This window comes from Narcine bancroftii, chromosome 5, assembly GCF_036971445.1.
Source record: "Narcine bancroftii isolate sNarBan1 chromosome 5, sNarBan1.hap1, whole genome shotgun sequence".
NCBI classification, from domain to species: domain Eukaryota; kingdom Metazoa; phylum Chordata; class Chondrichthyes; order Torpediniformes; family Narcinidae; genus Narcine; species Narcine bancroftii.
Window position 1 is genome coordinate 215,992,763 of NC_091473.1, and position 20,394 is coordinate 216,013,156.

The 20,394-nt window shown below is 52.5% G+C and overlaps 1 protein-coding gene across 3 annotated transcripts in view; it reads left to right on the top strand.

Moving 5' to 3' along the window:
* Nucleotides 1-2,592: 2,592 nt before the first annotated feature.
* LOC138764835 (nectin-4-like) overlaps nucleotides 2,593-20,394 on the top strand; it is a 46,028-nt gene continuing 28,226 nt past the window's right edge. Inside the window, exon 1 of one of the 3 annotated variants that reach the window (XM_069941165.1) lies at nucleotides 2,593-3,389. In XM_069941165.1, the coding sequence (XP_069797266.1) occupies nucleotides 3,344-3,389 (46 nt within the window). In that variant the 5' untranslated portion in view covers nucleotides 2,593-3,343. The remainder of the gene's footprint in view (nucleotides 3,390-20,394) is intronic. The other 2 variants (XM_069941167.1, XM_069941166.1) reach the window with 2 other exon arrangements.

Genomic DNA, 20,394 nt, shown 5'->3' on the forward strand with positions numbered 1-20,394 from the left:
ATTACCGTTCTGTATGTCTAAATTTAAAATTAAAATGTAAGCATTAAAAAAATTTAATATCTCCCAATGCTTTTTGATCCCTCTTGCCCCAAGGATGAGATCTGACCCTTTCCCCCTCCCCAAATGTCTGACCACTGTGGTGGAGAATTGCCCATCTCTTGATCTTTTCCCTTATCCTGTGACACCGCCCCCCCCCACAGCCTTTGGAAACATTCTCCCTGCATCCAACCCATCCACCCCTGGTGTAACCTGGAATGTTCCTGGCAGAGCCCTTCTCAGTTTGTTGATCCTCTGCTGAATCACCCCAAAGTACGTCAGTGGTCACTCCCCAGAGATGGGCCTGGAGTAGCGTCCACCTCCCCGTGGTGCAGGGGTAAACTATACTTGCCGGAGAATCAACGGGGCTCAGCGGGTCAGGCAACATCCGTGGAAGGCTACAAGCTGTCGATGTTCCAGGCTGGGACCCTTCATCAGGAATGGATGGATGCCCAAATAAGAGGGTGGGGGAGAGAGAGGAACTTATGGGTGATAGGTGACTGCCAGGGGGAAAAATGGGGGCAGGCGGTTGGGAAGAAGCTAGGAGGTGATAGGAGGAAGATGCAGAGGGCTGAGTAAGCTGCTTTCTGATGTGAGGAAGATGAGGAGGTCTGAGGAAACCGCTCTCTGATAGGAGGAGGATGCAGAAGGGTGCGGAAGCTGCTCCGTGATAGGAGGAAGGGAAGGGGAGAGGTGGGGAGTTTGGAGGTGTGGGTTATGGGTAAGTAGAGCAGGCGGGGAGGGAAAAGAAGTAAAGGGCAAGAGAGGGGGGAAAGCACAAAAGGGTCGAGAAAACAAGGGAAGGTGTTAACAGAAATTAGAGATGTTAATGCCATCTGGTTGGAGAGTACCTAAATGGAATACAAGGGGAAATTTGTGGGTGGTCTTGGATTGGCATTTCACAAGGCCATAGACTGACATGTCAATGTGGGAATGGACTGTGGAATTGAAATGGTTGGCCACTGAGCAGGTCCTTGCTGTTGCACCGGACAGAGCAAAGGTGTTCAATGGAATGATATCCCAGCCTGGGTTCAGTGCCCCAGATCAACATAGCGATCTCCCAATCTGTGTCCAGTGTCCCAACTCAATGGAACGATCTCCCAATCTGTGGCTAGTCCTAACTCAACGGAACAATCTCCCAATCTGTGGCTAGTCCTAACTCAATGGAACGATCTCCCAATCTGTGCCCAGAGTCACAACCCAATGGAACAATCTCCCACTCTGTGTCCAGTCCCAACTTAACAGAAGGATTTCCCAATCTGTGTCTACTCCCAACACAATGGAACAATCTCCTAATCTGTGTCCAGTTCCAACTCAACAGAACAATCTTCCAATCTGCATCCAGTCCCAACTCAACGGAGTGATTTCCCAATCTGTCCAGTCTCAACTCAATGAAACGATCTCAATCTGTGTCCTCAGTCCCAACTCAATGGAATGATCTCACAATCTGTGCCCAGAGTCACAACACAATGGAACAATCTCCCAATCTGTGTCTAGTCCTAACTCAATGGAATGATCTCCTAGTCAGTGTGCAGTCCCAACTCAATGGAATGATCTCCCAATCTGTGTCCAGAGTCCAAACTCCATGGAATGATCTCCCAATCTGCGACCAGTACCAACTCAACGGAACGATCTCCCATTGTGTCCAGTCCCAACTCAATGAATGATCTCCCAATCTGTGTCCAGTCCCAACTCAATGGAATGATCTCCCAATCTGTCCCATCTCTTGTGAATCAGCCATGTCACCAAAGGCCTGTCCTCTCACCAATCAACCCTGGTCCTGCAGTGGACTTCTCTGACTAGGACCACCTTCAAAACCTGCCCCTGTGCCTACCTGCTCCCCTTTCACAGCCATTGTATGAGGACCCCCAGGATTCTCCCTTCTCTAGCCCATCCCTATCCAATTCCTAGACTGGGCAGCCTCCCACTGACCCAGGCCACACCGCCTCCACTTCTTCCTCATCTCCACCCTGCTCCTCCCACCCACTGGAGACATCACCCTCCTCCTTGGAGGAAGGCAGCGAGGATCAACTCCCTGCTGAACCTTTTTACTGTTACAATCACCCACTTCAGACTCTTCCGTTCACCTGGCCTCCCACACGCCCCATTTCCAGGCACCTGGCACTCAGTGATCAGAGAGCTGGTCCAGGTAGTTCCTGAGTGTTATGACAGTCTCTGCTTTCACCACCCCTTCAGGCAGTGAGGTCTGGACCCCTCACTCCACGGCAGAAAGCCCTCCTCTCCATACGGGGGAGAAGCCCCCCATGCCATAGAGAAGACCCCTCCCCCACAGAGAAGCCTCCTGATGAGAGAAGCCCCCTCTCCCAGGGAGAAACTCCTTCCCCTCCTTCCCTCAGGGAAAAGACATCCTCTCCATGAGAGTGAAGCCCAAACCCCCGAGCAAGAAACCCTCTTCCCCCCTTCCCCCCCCCCCCTGAGGGAGAAGCCCACTTCCCCCAAGAGAAGTCTCCACCTCTGGGGAGAGAAGCCCCTATCCCTCAGGGGAAAAGCATCCTTCCTGCTGGGACAGGTGGGTGGGAAGGGGTTAACAGACACCTGCCGTGCAGGTGAAGCCTCTCCCTGGGACCGCCCTTCTCCCAGAGCCTCAGGTCAGAGGGAACAGGTCGGGCAAGTGAGGTGCCTGCTGTGGGTGAGACAGAGGTGGGGCTGTCACAGCCACAGGAAGGTGCCAGACAGGCACAGCTCTGTGCTCCACTTGGTCCGGGACAGGACCCTCCGCTGCCCCGAGTTCGGCTCCTCGGTGCCTTCTGCCTCAGAGAAAGAGCAAGGAGCAGTGACGACTGCCATCGCCAGTGAGACTCACCGTGACTCTCACCTGTCCAACCACAACTTCCTCTCCTTCCTTCTCTTATGTTCTCTTTCTCTCTTTTTCTCCCACTCATTCTTCTGTTGCTCTCTGCTTCTCTATCTCTCTCCCCTACCCCATCTCTTCCCTTAACTCACAACCCTCTCTCATCCAGTCTCTCACCCTCCAATCCCCCTTGCTCCTTGCTCTCCCTCCTGCTCCCCCTATTTTCTCTCTCTTTCCTTGTTCTTCTCCCTTCTTCCACTCTCCTCCCCTCTCTTCCCCCCTCTCTCCCTCTCTGCTTCATCCTCTCCTTCTCCCTCCCCTCTTTCTCTCTCCCCTTTCCCTCTCTCTCTTCCCCTTTCTCTCCCCACTTCCCTCTCCTCCTCTGTCTCTCTCTCTCCCCAGCCCATGGGCTGAGACCTGGAGACTGCTCCCTCTGCCAGCCCATCTACTACTGTCTGAGCAAAACTTTCCAAAGACTGGACCCAGTGCCGGGCAATGAGCCAGCTGTCAGCCTTCCTCGTCCTCCTCCTCATCCCTTCAGGTAAGGTTCTGGGGGAAGCTCACAGCATGGGGGTCTTGAGGATGCTCAGAGGGAACGAGGCATGGGAGAGGGGGCAATGGAAACAAGAGCCAAGGTAAGGTTGTGAGGGATGCAGATGGATGGGGGAATGGATGTGAGAGAGTGGGGGGGGGGGGAGGTGATGGAGGCAGAGCAAGACAGAGAAACAGACAGAAGGAAAGGCAGAAAAACAAAGAAATGTGAATTAATTCTGTCTGATGACGGGCCCAGAGCAAGTTGGATCATGCAACCCATTGAGTTTAATATGGCTCACCATCCACCTGTTCCAAATCCACAGGAAATGATGCTGAGTAATCGGGAGGTCCACCGTGGGTCAGACAGAGTGAAGCTCCCTCTACACCCTCCTACCACACACACACTCTCAGGGTATTAGTCAGACCCAGGGGGAAGCTCCCTCTACACCATCCGGTCACACACACCCAGGAGTCGGGTCAGACCCAGGGGGAAGCTCCCTCTACACCGTCCCGTCACACACTCCCGGGGCATGGGTCAGACTCAGGGGGAAGCTCCCTCTACACTGTCCCGTCACAAACTCCAAGGGCATTAGTCAGACCCAGGGGGAAGCTCCCTCTACACTATCCGGTCACACACTCCCAGGAGTCGGGTCAGACCCAGGGGGAATCTCCCTCTACACCGTCCCGTCACACACTCCTGGGGCACGGGTCAGACCCGGGGGGAAGCTCCCTCTGCACCATCCCATCACACACTCCCAGGAATCGGGTCAGACCCAGGGAGAAGCTCCCTCTACACTGTCCCGTCACACACTCCCGGGGCATGGGTCAGACCCAGGCGGAAGCTCCCTCTACACTGTCTCGTCACACACTCCAAGGGCATTAGTCAGATCCAGGGGAAGCTCCCTCTACACCGTCCCGTCACACACTCCAAGGGCATTAGTCAGACCCAGGTGGAAGCTCCCTCTACACCATCCGGTCACACACTCCCAGGAGTCGGGTCAGACCCAGGGGGAAGCTCCCTCTACACCCTCCTGTTACACACTCCTGAGGCACGGGTCTGACCCAGGGGGAAGCTCCCTCTACACTGTCCAGTCACACACTCCAAGGGCATTAGTCAGACCCAGGGGGAAGCTCCTTCTACCCCGTCCCGTCACACATTCCCAGGGCATTAGTCAGACCCAGGGGGAAGCTCCCTCTACACTGCCTGGTCACACACTCCTGGGACATGGGTCAGACACACAGCGAAGCTCCCTCTACACCGTCCCATCACACACTCCCAGGGCATGGATTAGACACAGGGGGAAGCTCCCTCTACTCCATCCCATCACACACTCCCAGGGCATGGGTCAGACCCAGGGGGAACCTCCATCTACACCATCCCATCATACACTCCTGGGACACAGGTCAGACCAAGGTGGAAGCTCTCTCTACACCTCTGCACCCTCTCCAAAGCATCTATATGCTTCCTGTAAAGAAGTGACTAGAACTGAATGCAACTGTGTGGTCAGACCAGAGAATTTTATAGAGCTGAAACATTACCTCATGGCTCTTAAACTCAATCTCCCGACTAATGACTTCCAACATACCATTGGTCTTCTTAACCCTCCTATTCATTTGTGTGGCAATCTTGAGGGACCTGTGGACCTGGACCCCACAATCTCTCTGTTCTCCACACTGTTAAGAATGTTACCATTAACCACGTACTCCACCATCAAGTTCAACCTTTCAAAATGAATTATTTCACACTTATCTGGGTTAAGTTCCATCTGCCATTTCTCAGCCCAGTTCTGCAGCCTATCAATGTCCCTCTTAAACCTTGCAACCTTCCAGACTATCCACAACTCTACCAACCTTCAAGACCCAGAACAAATCACTGCAGAATGCCACTGGTCACCGACTTCCAGACAGAATACACCCCATCTTCTACTACCCTCTGCTTTCTGAAGGGAAACCAGTTCCAAATCTGAGCAGCCAAGTTTCCCTGGATCCCAAGCCTTATCTATTTATGAATGAGCCTACCTCAAACCTCACTAAAATCCATATAGACCACATCCACTGCCCTACCTTCATCAATGGGTACATTGGGTGGATTTCTCTTAGGCACCACAGGGGCTCGAGTGTGTTCTGGACACTGACGACCGTGTTATAATTAGAACCTGTAAATAGTACTGTGATACTATATGCAGGTGATTTCATCTCATCATTGTGTAAACCAGCTTTGTTAAAGGACTAAAAAAGGTCAATCTCAGGGGGAATCTCCCTCTACACCGTCCCGTCACTCACTCCTGGGGCACGGGTCGGATCCAGAGTGAAGCTTCCTCTACATCGTCCCGTCACACACTCCCAGGGCACGAATCGAGCCAGAGTGAAGCTCCTTCTACATTGTCCCATCACACAATCCCAGGGCATGAGTCGGAGCCAGAGTGAAGCTCCCTCTACACCGTCTCGTCACACTCCCGGGGCACGAGCCAGACTCAGAGTGAAACTCCCTCTACACTGTCCCATCACACACTCCCAGGGCACGTCGGAGCCAGAGTGAAGCTCCCTCTACACTGTCCCGTCACACACTCCCAGGGCATGTTGGAGCCAGAGTGAAGGTCCCTCTACACTGTCCTGTCACACACTCCAGGGGCACGAGTCAGACCCAGAGTGAAGCTCACACTATGACGGCCCATTACACCTGTCACACACTCCCAGACCTGTTTAATCAGAGGTATTATTGAGTGAAGCACAATCTCTCAGTAATTGCTAGTCTGTTTTTATTCTGAGGATCTGTTGTTCTCTCCACTCCCCCTGAATTATTTCGCTTTTAGCGATTGTGTTTTTCTGCAATTTAAGATGATAATTAGAACTGGTGCTGAGTCAGGTGGTATGGAAACGGCTTACACTGCCACACTGATACCAACATGGCAACAGTGAACCAGCTCTCAGTGCAGTGTTTCACCACCCACCCCCTCCACAACCCCTCCCTCCTACCCTCCTCAACCCCACTCACCCCCTCTCACCACATCCCTTCACTGCCCTGCCCCCTCACCCCCCCGCCTGTACAGTCCTCCTCTTCCTCTCACCCCATCCCCGCTCCTTCATATGCCCGACCCTCTCAACCCCTACATCTCCTTATCCATCCTGACCTCCCCAACCCCGTCCTCTTGCACCTCCAATCCCCTCGTCCCCTCCCTTCATCCCATCCCCTAACTCACTCGTCCTCTCATTCACCCTCCCTTCGCCCCTGGCCTCATCCCCTCACTTAACCATCTCCTTATTCACTCCTCCCCATCCCCTCAACCCTTCACTTACCTGCCTCCTTATTCCCCCTCCCCATTTCCTCTCCATCCCATCCCCTCACTTCCTCCATTACCTTGCTCCTCTCCCACTCCCCCAACTTCTCATCCCCTTGGTCCCAGATCCCCCCCCCGTGTCTTCATCCACCCTGACCACCCACTCCTCGCATGTCCTGAGCTCTCTCTGGGCTCTTTAGGATGTAAATGGGGGCTGGTTAAGTTTGGGGGTGAGGAGGGGACGGTCTGTTCCCCACACCTTCATGTCCACTTAAGGTGCCTTTGAATGCAGTGGGTCTGGAGTGGGTGGTCCTTCCTGTGACATTGAAAGGCTGTGTTTGGGGTTTACAGTGACCTGTGACTCTGAGGGGCTGTGTTTGGGGTTCACGGTGACCTGGGGTTCTGATGTGGAGGGCGCTGTGATGGTGCAGGCGATGGGAATGAGCGAGCAGTCTTCGGGACAGGACAGGACTTGCCGGGATTGGCAGAGAGCCCTGACTTGTACTTTGTTCCCTCCCCACAAAATGTTTCCCACAGTGTCAGCAAATCACAGCTCAACACTCCAACCTGAGTCACAGGGAGCTCCCTCACTGCCCCAGCCACAGAGCAGCTCCCTTACTGTCCCTCCACAGAGCAGCTCCCTCCACAAAGCAGCTCCCTCACTGACCCTCCCACAAAGCAGCTCCCTCACTGACCCACCCACAGAGCATCTCCCTCCACAAAGCAGCTCCCTCACTGAGAGAGATGGGGAGGAGAAATGAGGGAGTGGGGCACTGAAGACTGCACATGCTGGAATCAGGAGTAAAAAGCAAGCAAATGGAGGAACAGTGGGTCGGGCAGCATCAGGGGAAAGGTTTGCGGACAACTCAGTGCCATTTATAAACAGGAGAAATGTGAGTAGACAGGTGAAGTCAGAACTGGGTGGAGTTAATAAGGGAAAGCCCCTGTTCTGCAGTGGGGAATAGACAAATATTGTTTTGTGAACAGAGAGATGGGTAGGGTTGGAGGGAAGGGTGGAGTGAGGAGGGAGGTGGTGATTTTGAGGGAGGTGGTGGGGTGCAGTAGGAGGGCTCGAGTGAGGGGGAGGTAGTGAGGTGCAAAGGGATGGATAGGGTGTGGAGGGAGGGGTGGGGAATGGAGGGAGGTGGTGGGTTGCAAAGGGAGGGGTGGGGTATGGAGGCAGGTGGGATACGGAGGGAGGGGTGGGGATGGAGGGAGGGATGTTGTGCTGTAGGAGGGCTCGAGTGAGGAGGGAGGTGGTGGGGTGCGAAGGGATGGATGGGGTATGGAGGGAGATGGTGGGGTATGGAGGGAGATGACATTCTCCATACCGGGGCCAGCACACAGGGACAGAAGTAAAATCCTAGATGGTCCTCACCATCGAGGGGTGTGGATGGGGAAGTCAGTCTGAGTGGATGGGGTGTGGGTGGGGGGAGTCAGTCTGAGTAGATGGGTGTGGGTGGGGGAGTTAGGCCGAGCAAATGGGGGTGGGTGGGGGAGTCAGGCCGAGTGGATGGGCTGTGGGTGGGGGAGTCAGTCCGAGTGGATAGGGTGTGGGTGGGGGAGTCAGGTCGAGCAGATGGGGTGTGGGTGGGGGAGTCAGGCCGAGTAGATGGGGTGTTGGTGGGGGAGTCAGTCCGAGTGGATAGGGTGTGGGTGGGGGAGTCAGGCCGAGTAGATGGGGTGTGGGTGGGGGAGTCAGGTCGAGCAGATGGGGTGTTGGTGGGGGAGTCAGGCCGAGTAGATGGGCTGTGGGTGGCACCTCAGCTGGAGCACAGTGCAGAATCTGAGATGTATCCATGGGTTAGGGCGATCAGGGAATGGTTCGGTGGGTCACTGGGAGGCGGGAGGATTCACAAGGAGAGACTGAGTGGGTGGGAGGGGTGCTGAGCTCCACTTGGGGAGGGGCAGTGAGGGAGCTCCATCGGCGGAGGAGCAGTGAGGGAGCCCCATGGGGAGGAGCGTTGAGGGAGTTCCACTGGAGGTGGGGTGGTGAGGGAGCTGCTCTGTGGGCTAGGATGTTGAGGGATCTCCACTGGGGAGGGACAATGAGGGAGCTTCACTGGGGTGAGATGGTGAGGGAGTTCCACTGGGGGTGGCGGGAGGGTGAGGGAGCTCCACTGGGGGCGGGGCAGTGGACAACATAGAACATCCTAGCACAGTGCAGGCTCTTCAACCCATGATGTTGTGCTGACCCATGGAAACCTACACCACGACAATCTAATCCTTCCCTCCATCATACGCATCATCCTTGATTTTGTGGGTATCCATGTGTCTATCTAAGTCTTTGAATGTCCCTACTGAACCAGCCTCCAGCAACACCTCCAGCCATCCATTCCAGGCAGCCACTACTCTGTGTACAAGCCTATCTCTGACATCTCCCCTAAATGTTCCCGCATTCACATTAAACTGATCTTCTCTGGTGTTTGCCAGCGTTGCCTCATGGCAAAGGTGCTGGCTGCCCACCCTGTCAAAGCCCCTCATAATCTATTAAATCATCCTTCATCCTTTGAGGTTCCACAGAGAAACGCCCCAGCTCTGTCAAGCTTGTCAGATTGACGATAAAGGGCTGAGATGGATTCGCTGGGCTAAAAGGCCTGTTGTCCAGAGATCTAAGTCAGGATCACATGATGGATGTGGAAGAAGATGGAGGGGGGAGGGGGAGAGAGAGAGAGAGAGAGAGAGAGAGAGAGAGAGAGGGGCGGTGGGGGGGGGAATAGACAGAGCTGAAGAGATACAGGGGGAGAGAGCAGATGGATGGAGAGGTAAGGAGATAGTTGAGAGAGGCTGACACCCACACTAAAAGCTGACATCGCTAAGCCTGTGGTGAATGTGGAATGGGGTGTGTCAGCAAATTTGTGACACACAGGTTCTCTGCAGTCTTTGTTCCTTTGTGTTAGTCAGGATGAGATGGGCTCCAAATGAACCCACCACGTTGTCAACCCTCAATTACCAAATCCCACAAACCCATCTCACATCTCATTGAGAACACACAGACTGCAGAGGTAATCCAAGCACAGATCTCAAAACAGACCATAAACACCGTTGCAATGTGTGTGGGAAACTGTAACACCAGCAGCACAGATTTGTCCTAAAACTCACTCTACACCGTCCCATCACACACTGACAGGGCCTGGATCAGACATCGAAAGAAACTCCGTCTACACTGTCCCTTCATACACTGAGAGAGCCTGGATCAGATATACAGTGAAACTCCCTCTACATCGTTCGGACACACACTTACAAGGCCTGGATCAGACTTAGAGTGAAGCTCCCACTACACCGTCCCATCACACGCTCACAGTGTCTGAATCAGATATGGTGTGAAACTCCCTCTACACCATCCCATCACCACTCAAAGGGCCTGGATCAAATGTAGAGTGAAGCTCCCACTACACCGTCCTTTCACACACTGAGAGGGCTTGGATAAGACATAGAAGGGAACTCCCTCTACACCGTCCCGTCACACACTCACAGGGCCTGGATCAGTTGTAGAGTGAAGCTCCCACTACACTGTCCCATCATACACTCACTGGGCCTGGATCCGACATAGAGCAAAGTTCCCTCTACACCGTCCTGTCCTGTCACAGGACCTGGATAAGACATGGAAGTAAAACTCCCTCCACACCGTCCCGTCACACACTCACAAGGCCTGGATCAGTCGTAGAATGAAGCTCCCTCTACATCGTCCCGTCACACACTCACAGGGCCTGGATCAGACATAGAATTAAACTCCCTCTACACCGTCCCGTCACACACAGGTCCTGGATCAGTCATAGACTGAAGCTGCCTCTCCACTGTCCCGTCATACACTCACAAGACCTGGATCAGACATGGAGTGAAACTCCATCTACCCATCCCATCACCAGTAAAAGGTCCTGGATCAGACGTTGAGTGAAGCTCCCTCTACATCGTCCCATCACACACTCACAGGGCCTGGATCAGACATAGAATTAAACTCCCCCTACACCGTCCCGTCACACACAGGGCCTGGATAAGACATGGAGTGAAACTCCCTCTACACCGTCCCGTCACACACTCACAAGACCTGGATCAGTCATAGAGTGAAGCTCCCTCTCCACTGTCCCGTTACACACTCACAGGACCTGGATAAGATATGGAAGTGAAACTCCCTCTACACCATACCGTCACACACTCACAGGGCCTGGATCAGTTGTAGAGTGAAGCTCCCTCTACACTGTCCCATCATACACTCACTGGGCCTGGATCCGACATAGAGCAAAGTTCCCTCTAAACCGTCCTGTCATACACTCACAGGACCTGGATCAGACATGGAGTGAAACTCCATCTACCCATCCCATCACCAGTAAAAGGTCCTGGATCAGACGTTGAGTGACGTTCCCTCTACACTGTCCCGTCACACACTCACAGGGTTTGGATCTACATAGAGTGAAACTCCATCTACAACGTCCCGTCGTACACTCACAGGACCTGATTCAGACATGGAGTTAAACTACCTCTACACCATTCCGTCACATACAGGGCCTGGATCAGACATAGACTGATGCTCCCCTATCCACTGTCCCGTCACACATTCACAGAGCTTGGATCAGATATGGAGTCAAACTCCCTCTACACCGTCCCATCACACGCTCAAAGTGTCTGGATCAGATATGGAGTGAAACTCCCTCTATACCATCCCATCACCACTCAAAGGGCCTGGATCAGATGTGGAGTGAAGCTCCCAGTACACCATCCCGTCACACACTGAGAGGCCCTGGATGAGATATAGAGTGAAGCTTCCTCAACACCGTCCCATCACAAACTCACATGGCCTGGATAACACATGGAGTAAAACTCCCTTTACACCGTCCCGTCACACACTCACAAGGCCTGGATCAGTCGTAGAATGAAGCTCCCTCTACATCGTCCCGTCACACACTCACAGGGCCTGGATCAGACATAGAATTAAACTCCCTTTACACCGTCCCGTCACACACTCACAAGGCCTGGATCAGTCGTAGAATGAAGCTCCCTCTACATCGTCCCGTCACACACTCACAGGGCCTGGATCAGACATAGAATTAAACTCCCTCTACACCGTCCCATCACACACAAGTCCTGGATCAGTCATAGACTGAAGCTGCCTCTGCACTGTCCCGTCATACACTCACAAGACCTGGATAAGACATGGAGTGAAACTCCCTCTACCCCATCCCGTCACACACTCACAGGACCTGGATAAGACATGGAAGTAAAACTCCCTCCACACCGTACCGTCACACACTCACAGGGCCTGGATCAGACAAAGAGTGAAGCTCCCTCTACACTGTCCCGTCACACACTCACAGGGCCTGGATAAGACATGGAAGAGAAACTCCCTCCACAGCGTCCCCTCACACACTCTCAGGGCCTGGATCAGTTGTAGAGTGAAGCTCCCTCTACACTGTCCCATCATGCTCTCACAGGGCCTGGATCCAACATATAGCAAAGCTCCCTCTACACCATCCCGTTACACACTCACAGGGCCTGGATAAGACATGGAGTGAAACTCCCTCTACACTGTCCCATCACCACACAAATGGCCTGGATCAGACATAGAGTGAAACTCCCTCGACAGCGTCCCATCACATACTCACAGGGCATGGATCGAAATAGAGTGAAACTCCCTCTACACTATCCAGTCACATATACATGGGCCTGGATCCACATAGAATGAATCTCCATCGACACCGTCCCATCATATACTCACAGGGCATAGATAGACATGGAGTGAAACTCCTTCTACCCTTCCCATCACCACTAAAAGATCCTGGATCAGACATTGAGTGAAGCTCCCTCTACACCATGCTGTTACACACAGACAGGGCCTGGATCGACATAGACTGAAGCTCCCTCTCCATTGTCCCATCACACACGCACAGGACCTACATAAGACATGGAGTGAAACTCCCTCTGAACCGTACCGTCACACACTCAGAGGGCCTGGATCATTCGTAGAGTGAAGCTCTCTCTACACCATCCCGTCAGACACTCACAGGGTCTGGATCAGATATAGTCGAAGCTCCCTCTCCACTGTCCCATCGCATACTCACAGGACCTGGATAAGACATGGAGTGAAACTCCCTCTATCCCGTCCCGTCACACACTCAGAGGGCCTGGATTGGACATAGAATGAAGCTCTCTCTACACCATCCCGTGACACACTCACAAGGCCTGGATCAGTCGTAGAGTGAAGCTCCCTCTACACCGACCCGTCACACACTCACAGGGCCTGGATCAGACAAGAGTGAAGCTCCCTCTCCACCATCCCATCACAAACTAACAGGCCCAGGATCAGATATGAAGATAACTCCCTCTACACCGTTCAGTTACACACTCACAGGGCCTACATAAGACATGGAGTGAAACTCCCTCTCCACCGTCCCGTCACACACTCAGAGGGCCTGGATCGGACATAGAATGAGGCTCTCTCTACATCATCCCGTGACACACTCACAAAGCCTGGATCAGTCGTAGAGTGAAGCTCCCTCTACACCGTCTCATCACACACTCACAGTGCCTGGTTTGACATAGAGTGAAACTCCCTTTACACCATCCCGTCAGACACTCACAAGGCCTGGATCAGATAAAGTTGAAGCTCCCTCTCCACTGTCCCATCGCATACTCACAGGACCTGGATAAGACATGGAGTGAAACTCCCTCTGCACCATCCCGTCACACACTCACAGGGCCTGGATCAGTCATAGAGTGAAGCTCTCTCTACACCATCCCGTCACGTACTCAAAGGACCTGGATCAGACATAGAATGATACTCCCTCGACACTTACCTAAATAATACGCTCACAGGGCATGGATCAGCATTGACTGAAGCTCCCTCTCCACTGTGCTGTCACACACTCACAGTGCCTTGATCAGACATGGAGTGAAACTCCCTCTACACTGTCCCATCACCACACAAATGGCCTGGATAAGACATAGAAGGAAACTCCCTCTACGCCGTCCTGTCACACACTCACAGGGCTTGGATCTAGATAGAATAAAACTCCCTCTACACTGTCCTGTCACACACTCACAGGACCTGGATCAGACATGGAGTTAAACTACCTCTACATCGTTCCGTCACACACAGGGCCTGGATCAGACATAGACTGATGCTCCCTCTCCACTGTCCCATCATACACTCACAGGGAATAGATCAGACATGGAGTGAAACTCCCTCTTCACCATCCCATCACCACTGAAAGGGCCTGGATCAGAAGTAGAGTGAAGCTCCCTCTACATCGTCCTGTCACTAACTCACAGGGCTTGATTCTACATAGAGTGGAACTCCCTCTACACTGACCCGTCACAGACTCCCAGAGCCTGGATCAGTCATAGAGTGAAGCTCCCTCTACCCTGTTCCGTCACATATTCACAAGGTCTGGATCAGACCTAGAGTGAAGCTCCCTCTACACTGTCCTGTCACACACTCACAGGACCTGGATAAGACGGAGTGAAACTCCCTCTACACTGTCCCGTTGTACACTCACAGGGCCTGGATCAGTTGTAGAGTGAAGCTCCCTCACTGTCCCGTCATACACTCACAGGGCCTGTATCAGACATGGAGTGAAACTCCCTCTACCCGTCCCATCACCACTAAAAGGTCCTGGATCAGATGTAGAGTGAAGTTCCCTCTACACCGTCCAGTCACATATACACAGGATCTGGATTGACATAGAAAAAAATGCCCTCTACACCGTCCCATCACCACTCATAGGGCCTGGATCGGCATAGAGTTAAACTCCATCTACAATGTTCCATTGCACTCTCATAGGGCCTGGATCAGCCATAGAGTGAAGCTCCCTCTACACCATGCCGTTACACACTCACAGGGCCTGGATCGACATAGACTGAAGATCCCTCTCCATTGTCCCGTCACACACTCACAGGACCTAGATAAGACATGGAGTGAAACTACCTCTGCACCGTCCCGTCACACACTCACAGCGCCTGGATCAGACATAGAGTGAAGCTCCCTCAACTCTGTCCCGTCACACACTATCAGGACCTGAAGCATACATGGACTGAAATTCCTCTACCCCATCCTGTCACACTCTCACAGGGCCTGGATCAGACAGTGTGAAACTCCCTCTACACCATACCGTCACACACTCACAAGGCCTGGATCCGACATATAATGAAGCTCCCTTGACACTGTCCTGTAACCACTCACAGGGCCTGTATCAGACATGGAGTGAAACTACCTCTAAAATGTCCCGTCATCATTCGCATGGCCTGGATCAGACATAGAGTGAAACACCCTCTACACCATCCAATCACACACTCACAGGGCTTGGATCTACATAGTTTGAAACTCTGTCTACACAGACCCGTCACAGACTCCCAGAGCCTTGTTTGACATAGAGAAAAACTCACTCTACACCGTCCCATCACCACTCAAAGTGCCTGGATGGACATAGAGTGAAACTCCATCTACACCATCCCGTCACAGACTCACAGGGCCTGGATAAGGCATGGACTTAAAATCCCTCTATCCCATCCCGTCACACACTCACAGGGCCTGGATCAGCCATAGAGTGAAGCTCTCTCTACACCGTCCTGTCACACACTCACAGGGCCTTGATCAGATATCGTCAAAGCTCCCTCTCCACCATCCCATCACATACTAACAGGCCCAGGATCAGATATGAAGAAAACTCCCTCTACACCATCCCATTACACACTCACAGGGCCTGGATCAGACATAGAGTGAAGCTCCCTCTCCACCATCCCATCATTTACTATCAGAGCCTGGATCAGACAAAGAAGGAAACTCCCTCTACACCATCCCATTACACACTCACAGGGCCTGGATCAGACATAAAAGGAAACTCCCTATACACCATCCTGTTACACACACAGGGCGTGGATCAGACATAGAACTATGCTCCCTCTCCACAGTCCCATCACTCACTCACTAGGCCTGAATCAGACATAGAAGGAAACTACCTCTACACTGTCCCGTCACAAACTCATACGGCCCATTTCGACATAGAATGAAACTCCCTCTCCTTTGTTCCGTCACACACTCACAGGGCCTGGATCAGACCTAGATTTAAGCCCCTTCTATGCCGACCCGTCACATACTCACAGAGCCTGGATCAGACATTGACTGAAGATCCCTCTCCACTGTCCCGTCACACACTAGAGTGAAGCTCTCTCTAAACTGTCCCGTCACACATTCACAGGGCCTGTACCAGACATGGAGTAAAACTCCTTCTAAAACATCCCATCACCATTCACATGGCCTGGATCAGACATAGAGTGAAACTCCCTCTACAGCAGGGGTGTCAAACTCAAATTCACGGAGGGCCAAAATTAAAAACTTGGACTAAGTCGATGGCCGAACTAAATATTTATTGAAAATTTTCAACAACATCTGCATGTTTTCTCTTCTTTCAACATATGTAATGTTAAACTTTTTCTTATTAAAATAAATGTTTAATAATAGTTTTGGATAAACTCTTTCCAGAAACATTAACAAATGAGGAATAAAATATTCAATAAATAATATTTCTCTATAGAGGATTTGTCAAATGTTGCTAGTGTGCTGTCGAATAGTAAAATCTGAGGGCTATTGAGAATGTGGGAGAATAACATGATTCCTGAAACAATCAAATGGGTGACTGATTGTGGGCATGAACTCTAGCAGGGTTATTTTCCATGCCCTTTTTCCATTGGTACAGATATCCTTTGATTTACACACTTTTCAAGTTTTATGCCTAATGAGCTTGTATCCAGGTGCAGGACCATTTTTAACCAGGAATATATTTATCACTGTGACATGAAACTATTGGAAGATCATTTTATCCTGAGATTAAAGTTCATAATACTTACTCAGGCCTGTGTGCGGGAGGGCGGGGTTTGCGGGCAATCGGGTTGGACAACGACAGTGCGGGGGCATCGGCTCTCGCTGCAGGGCAGCATCTCGGCGGATCAGCGGCCCCGTCACCGTGAGTCGCGGGTCGGCCTGCGGCAGGGAGGGGGAGTGGGCAACGGTCCTGGCGAGGTCAGGCCCCCCCTGAGTTTCTGCTGGACCCCCCTTGACCTGCTGAGTTTCTCCTGGACCCCCCTTGACCTGCTGAGTTTCTGCCAGACCCCCCTTGACCTGCTGAGTTTCTCCCGGACCCCCCTTGACCTGCTGAGTTTCTCCTGGACCTCCTTTGACCTGCTGAGTTTCTCCCGGATCCCCCCTTGACCTGCTGAGTTTCTGCCGGACCCCCCTTGACCTGCTGAGTTTTTCCCGGACCCCCTCCCCTTGACCTTCTGAGTTTCTCCCGGACCCCTCCCCCTTGACCTGCTGAGTTTATGTCGGACCCCCCTTTGACCTGCTGAGTTTTTCCCGGATCCCCCTTTGACCTGCTGAGTTTCTTCCGGATCCCCCTTTGACCTGCTGAGTTTCTCCCGGACACCCCTTGACCTGCTGAGTTTCTCCTGGACCTCCCTTGACCTGCTGAGTTTCTCCCGGACCCCCCTTGACCTGCTAGTTTCTCCCGGACCCCCTTTTCTTTCCGTGCCGGTGTCCCAGGACCTTTCCAGGGCAGTCTCTGCGCTCAGGACCGCGCTGCGATCCCGGTCAGCGGTGGAGGAGCAGGTGAGCGCGGCTAATCCCGATCCAGCCCACGCCACTCCCGAGATTGGCGGGGTGTTCCACCCTACCTGCCTGACCAGCCTCGCTTTCCACGTGTACTCCGGGCACCCGCTGCTGGTCCGGTGGAAAGGCGCAGGGCGGCCGGCGGCCGGCGCCCCCAACGCCCGACGGGGAGCCCCAATCTTCCCTCCGGCGTCCCAACTCCATCTGCAGCTCCAAGAAACGCTGTGCCACTGGGGTTCCGGGCGCTGGGAAGCGGCCTTGGCTTCCCCTGACACCGGCCAGGCCGCACTGCGGTAGGGGGGGGTGGGCGGGGGGGACACGACAGCATGTTTATAAAACCACCCACCACTACTTTTCAAGGACCATGATTTTTCTCTCTCTCTCTCACCCTGGGACACAGCGGTTACTGTGCATGCGCTATACTGGCACAGCGGCCAGTGGGCCACCTCTAATACACTTTTGATATGATCTTGCGGGCCAAATATTGGCCCGCGGGCCAGAGTTTGACATGTGTGCTCTACAGCGTCCCTTCACACACTCACAGGGCCTGGATCAGACATGGAGTGAAACTCTTCTACATTGTCACGTCAACACACTCACAGGACCTGGATCAAATATAGTCGAACCTCCCTCTCCACCGTCCCATCACATACTCACAGCGCCTTATTTATAAATAGTCTGAAGCTCCCTCTTCACTGTCCCGTCACGCACTCAGAGGATCTGGATAAGACATGGAGTTTTGCTTCCTCTGCACCATCCCGTCACACACTCACAGGGCCTGGATGATTCGTAGAGTGAAGTTCTCTCTACACCATCCCGACACATATTCAAAGGGCCTGGATCAGACAAAGAGTGATACTCCCTCTCCACTGTCCCATCACACACTCACAGGACCTAGATAAGACATGGAGTGAAACTCCCTCTACTCTGTCCCATCACTCACTAACTGGGCCTGGATCAGACATAGCAGGAAACTCCCTCTACACCGTCCTGTCACACACTCACAGGACCTGGATCAGACCTAGATTTAAGCTTCTTCTATGCTGTCCTGTCACACACTCACAATGCCTGGATCAGACATAGTGTGAAGCTCCCTCTACACAGTCCTGTTACACACTCACGGGACCTGGATAAGACATAGAGTGAAGATCCCTCCACACCGTCCCGTCACACACTCAGAGGGCCTGGATTAGATCTAGATTTAAGATCCTTCTATGCCGTCCTGTCACACACTCACAGGGCCTGTATCAGACATGGAGTAAAACTCCCTCTAAACTGTCCTGTCACACACTTACAGGCCCTGGATCAGACATATAATGAAGCTCCCTTTACATTGTCCCGTAACCACTCACAGTGCCTGTATCAGACATGGAGTAAAGCTCCCTCTAAAACGTCCTGTCACCATTCACGCCCTGGATCAGACATAGAGTGAAACTCCCTCTACTCCGTCCCGCCACACACTCACAGGACCTGGATCAGACCTAGATTTAAGCTTCTTCTATGCTGTCCTGTCACACACTCACAATGCCTGGATCAGACATAGTGTGAAGCTCCCTCTACACAGTCCTGTTACACACTCACAGGGCCTGGATCAGACATATAGTGAAGCTCCCTTTACACTGTCCCATAACCACTTATAGGGCCTGTATCAGACATTGAGTAAAACTCCCTCTAAAACATCCCATCACACATTCACAGGGCCTGGATCAGACATGGAGTGAAACTCCTCTACATTGTCACGTCAACACTCCCATAGGGCCTGGATCAGACAGAGAGTGAAGCTCCCTCTACACCGACCAATCACACACTCACAGGGCCTTGATCAGATATAGAGTGAAATTCCCTCTCCACTGACCCGTCACACACTCACAGGGCCTGTATTGACATAGAGTGAAACTCCCTCTACACCGTTCCCTCACACACTCACAGGACGTGGATCAGCCATAGAGTGAAGCTCCCTCTACACCATACCGTTACACACTCACAGGGCGTGGATCGACATAGACTGAAGCTCCCTCTCCACTGTCCCGTCACACACTCACAGGACCTAGATAAGACATGGAGTGAAACTCCCTCTGCACTGTCCCGTCACACACTCATATGGCCTGAATCAAACATAGAGTGAAACTCCCTCTCCACTGACCTGTCACACACTCACAGGGCCTGTATCAGACATGGAGTAAAACTCCCTCTAAAATATCCCGTCACCATTCACATGGCCTGGATCAGACATAGAGTGAAACTCCCTCGCCACTGTCCAATCACACACTAATAGGGCCTGGATCAGATATAGAGTGAAATTCCCTCTCCACCGACCCATCACACACTCACAGGACCTGGATCATACATAGAGTGAAGCTCCCTCTACACTGTCCTCTCACACATTCACATGGCCTGGATCAGACACAGAGTGAAAGTCCCTCAACACCATCCCATCACACACTTACAGGGCTTGGATCCTGAAAGTCCCTCTACACCGTCCCATCACATCCTCCCGTGGCATGGGTCAGACCCAGGGGAAGTTCCCTCTACACCATGTCATCACATACTCCTGGGTTTTGTGTCAGCACAGAGTGAAGCTCCATCTACTCCCTGTGCTTGGAGCTCTGTGGCACACCTGTGGAACCTGTTTTACTGGGCAATGAATTGCTGTTTTTATGTCAACTCTGGTGTGTGATCAGTGTGTGAGTTGTGTGTGAGAGGTACTCAAGTATTTCCTGTTTTGGTTTCAGGTGTGATTCACCTGACAAATACTCCTACCTAGAACAGTACAGCACAATAACAGGCCATTCAGCTCATCATGTGTATGCCAAACACTCTGCTAAATTAAATTAAATCTCTGCTGCCTCCATTTGACCCCTCTGAACTTGGGAACATCTTCTGTTCTCTATCCAAAGCCTCCACATCTTTGCATCTAATGGGAAGACTAGTGTTGCATAAAGTGTTCTAAGTGCAGCCTGAGCAAAGTTTTGAGTCATCGTCATAAGGGTGTGGAGTTGTGCAGTATGGAAACAGGCTGTTCGGCCCAACCTGTCCATACTGACCAAAGCCATCCCATTTGCCTGAGTCCGGCCCCTGTAGCTGCAAAGTGACCACTTCCAACTTAATGTCCCACCCAAGGAAGCCCACTCACCTTC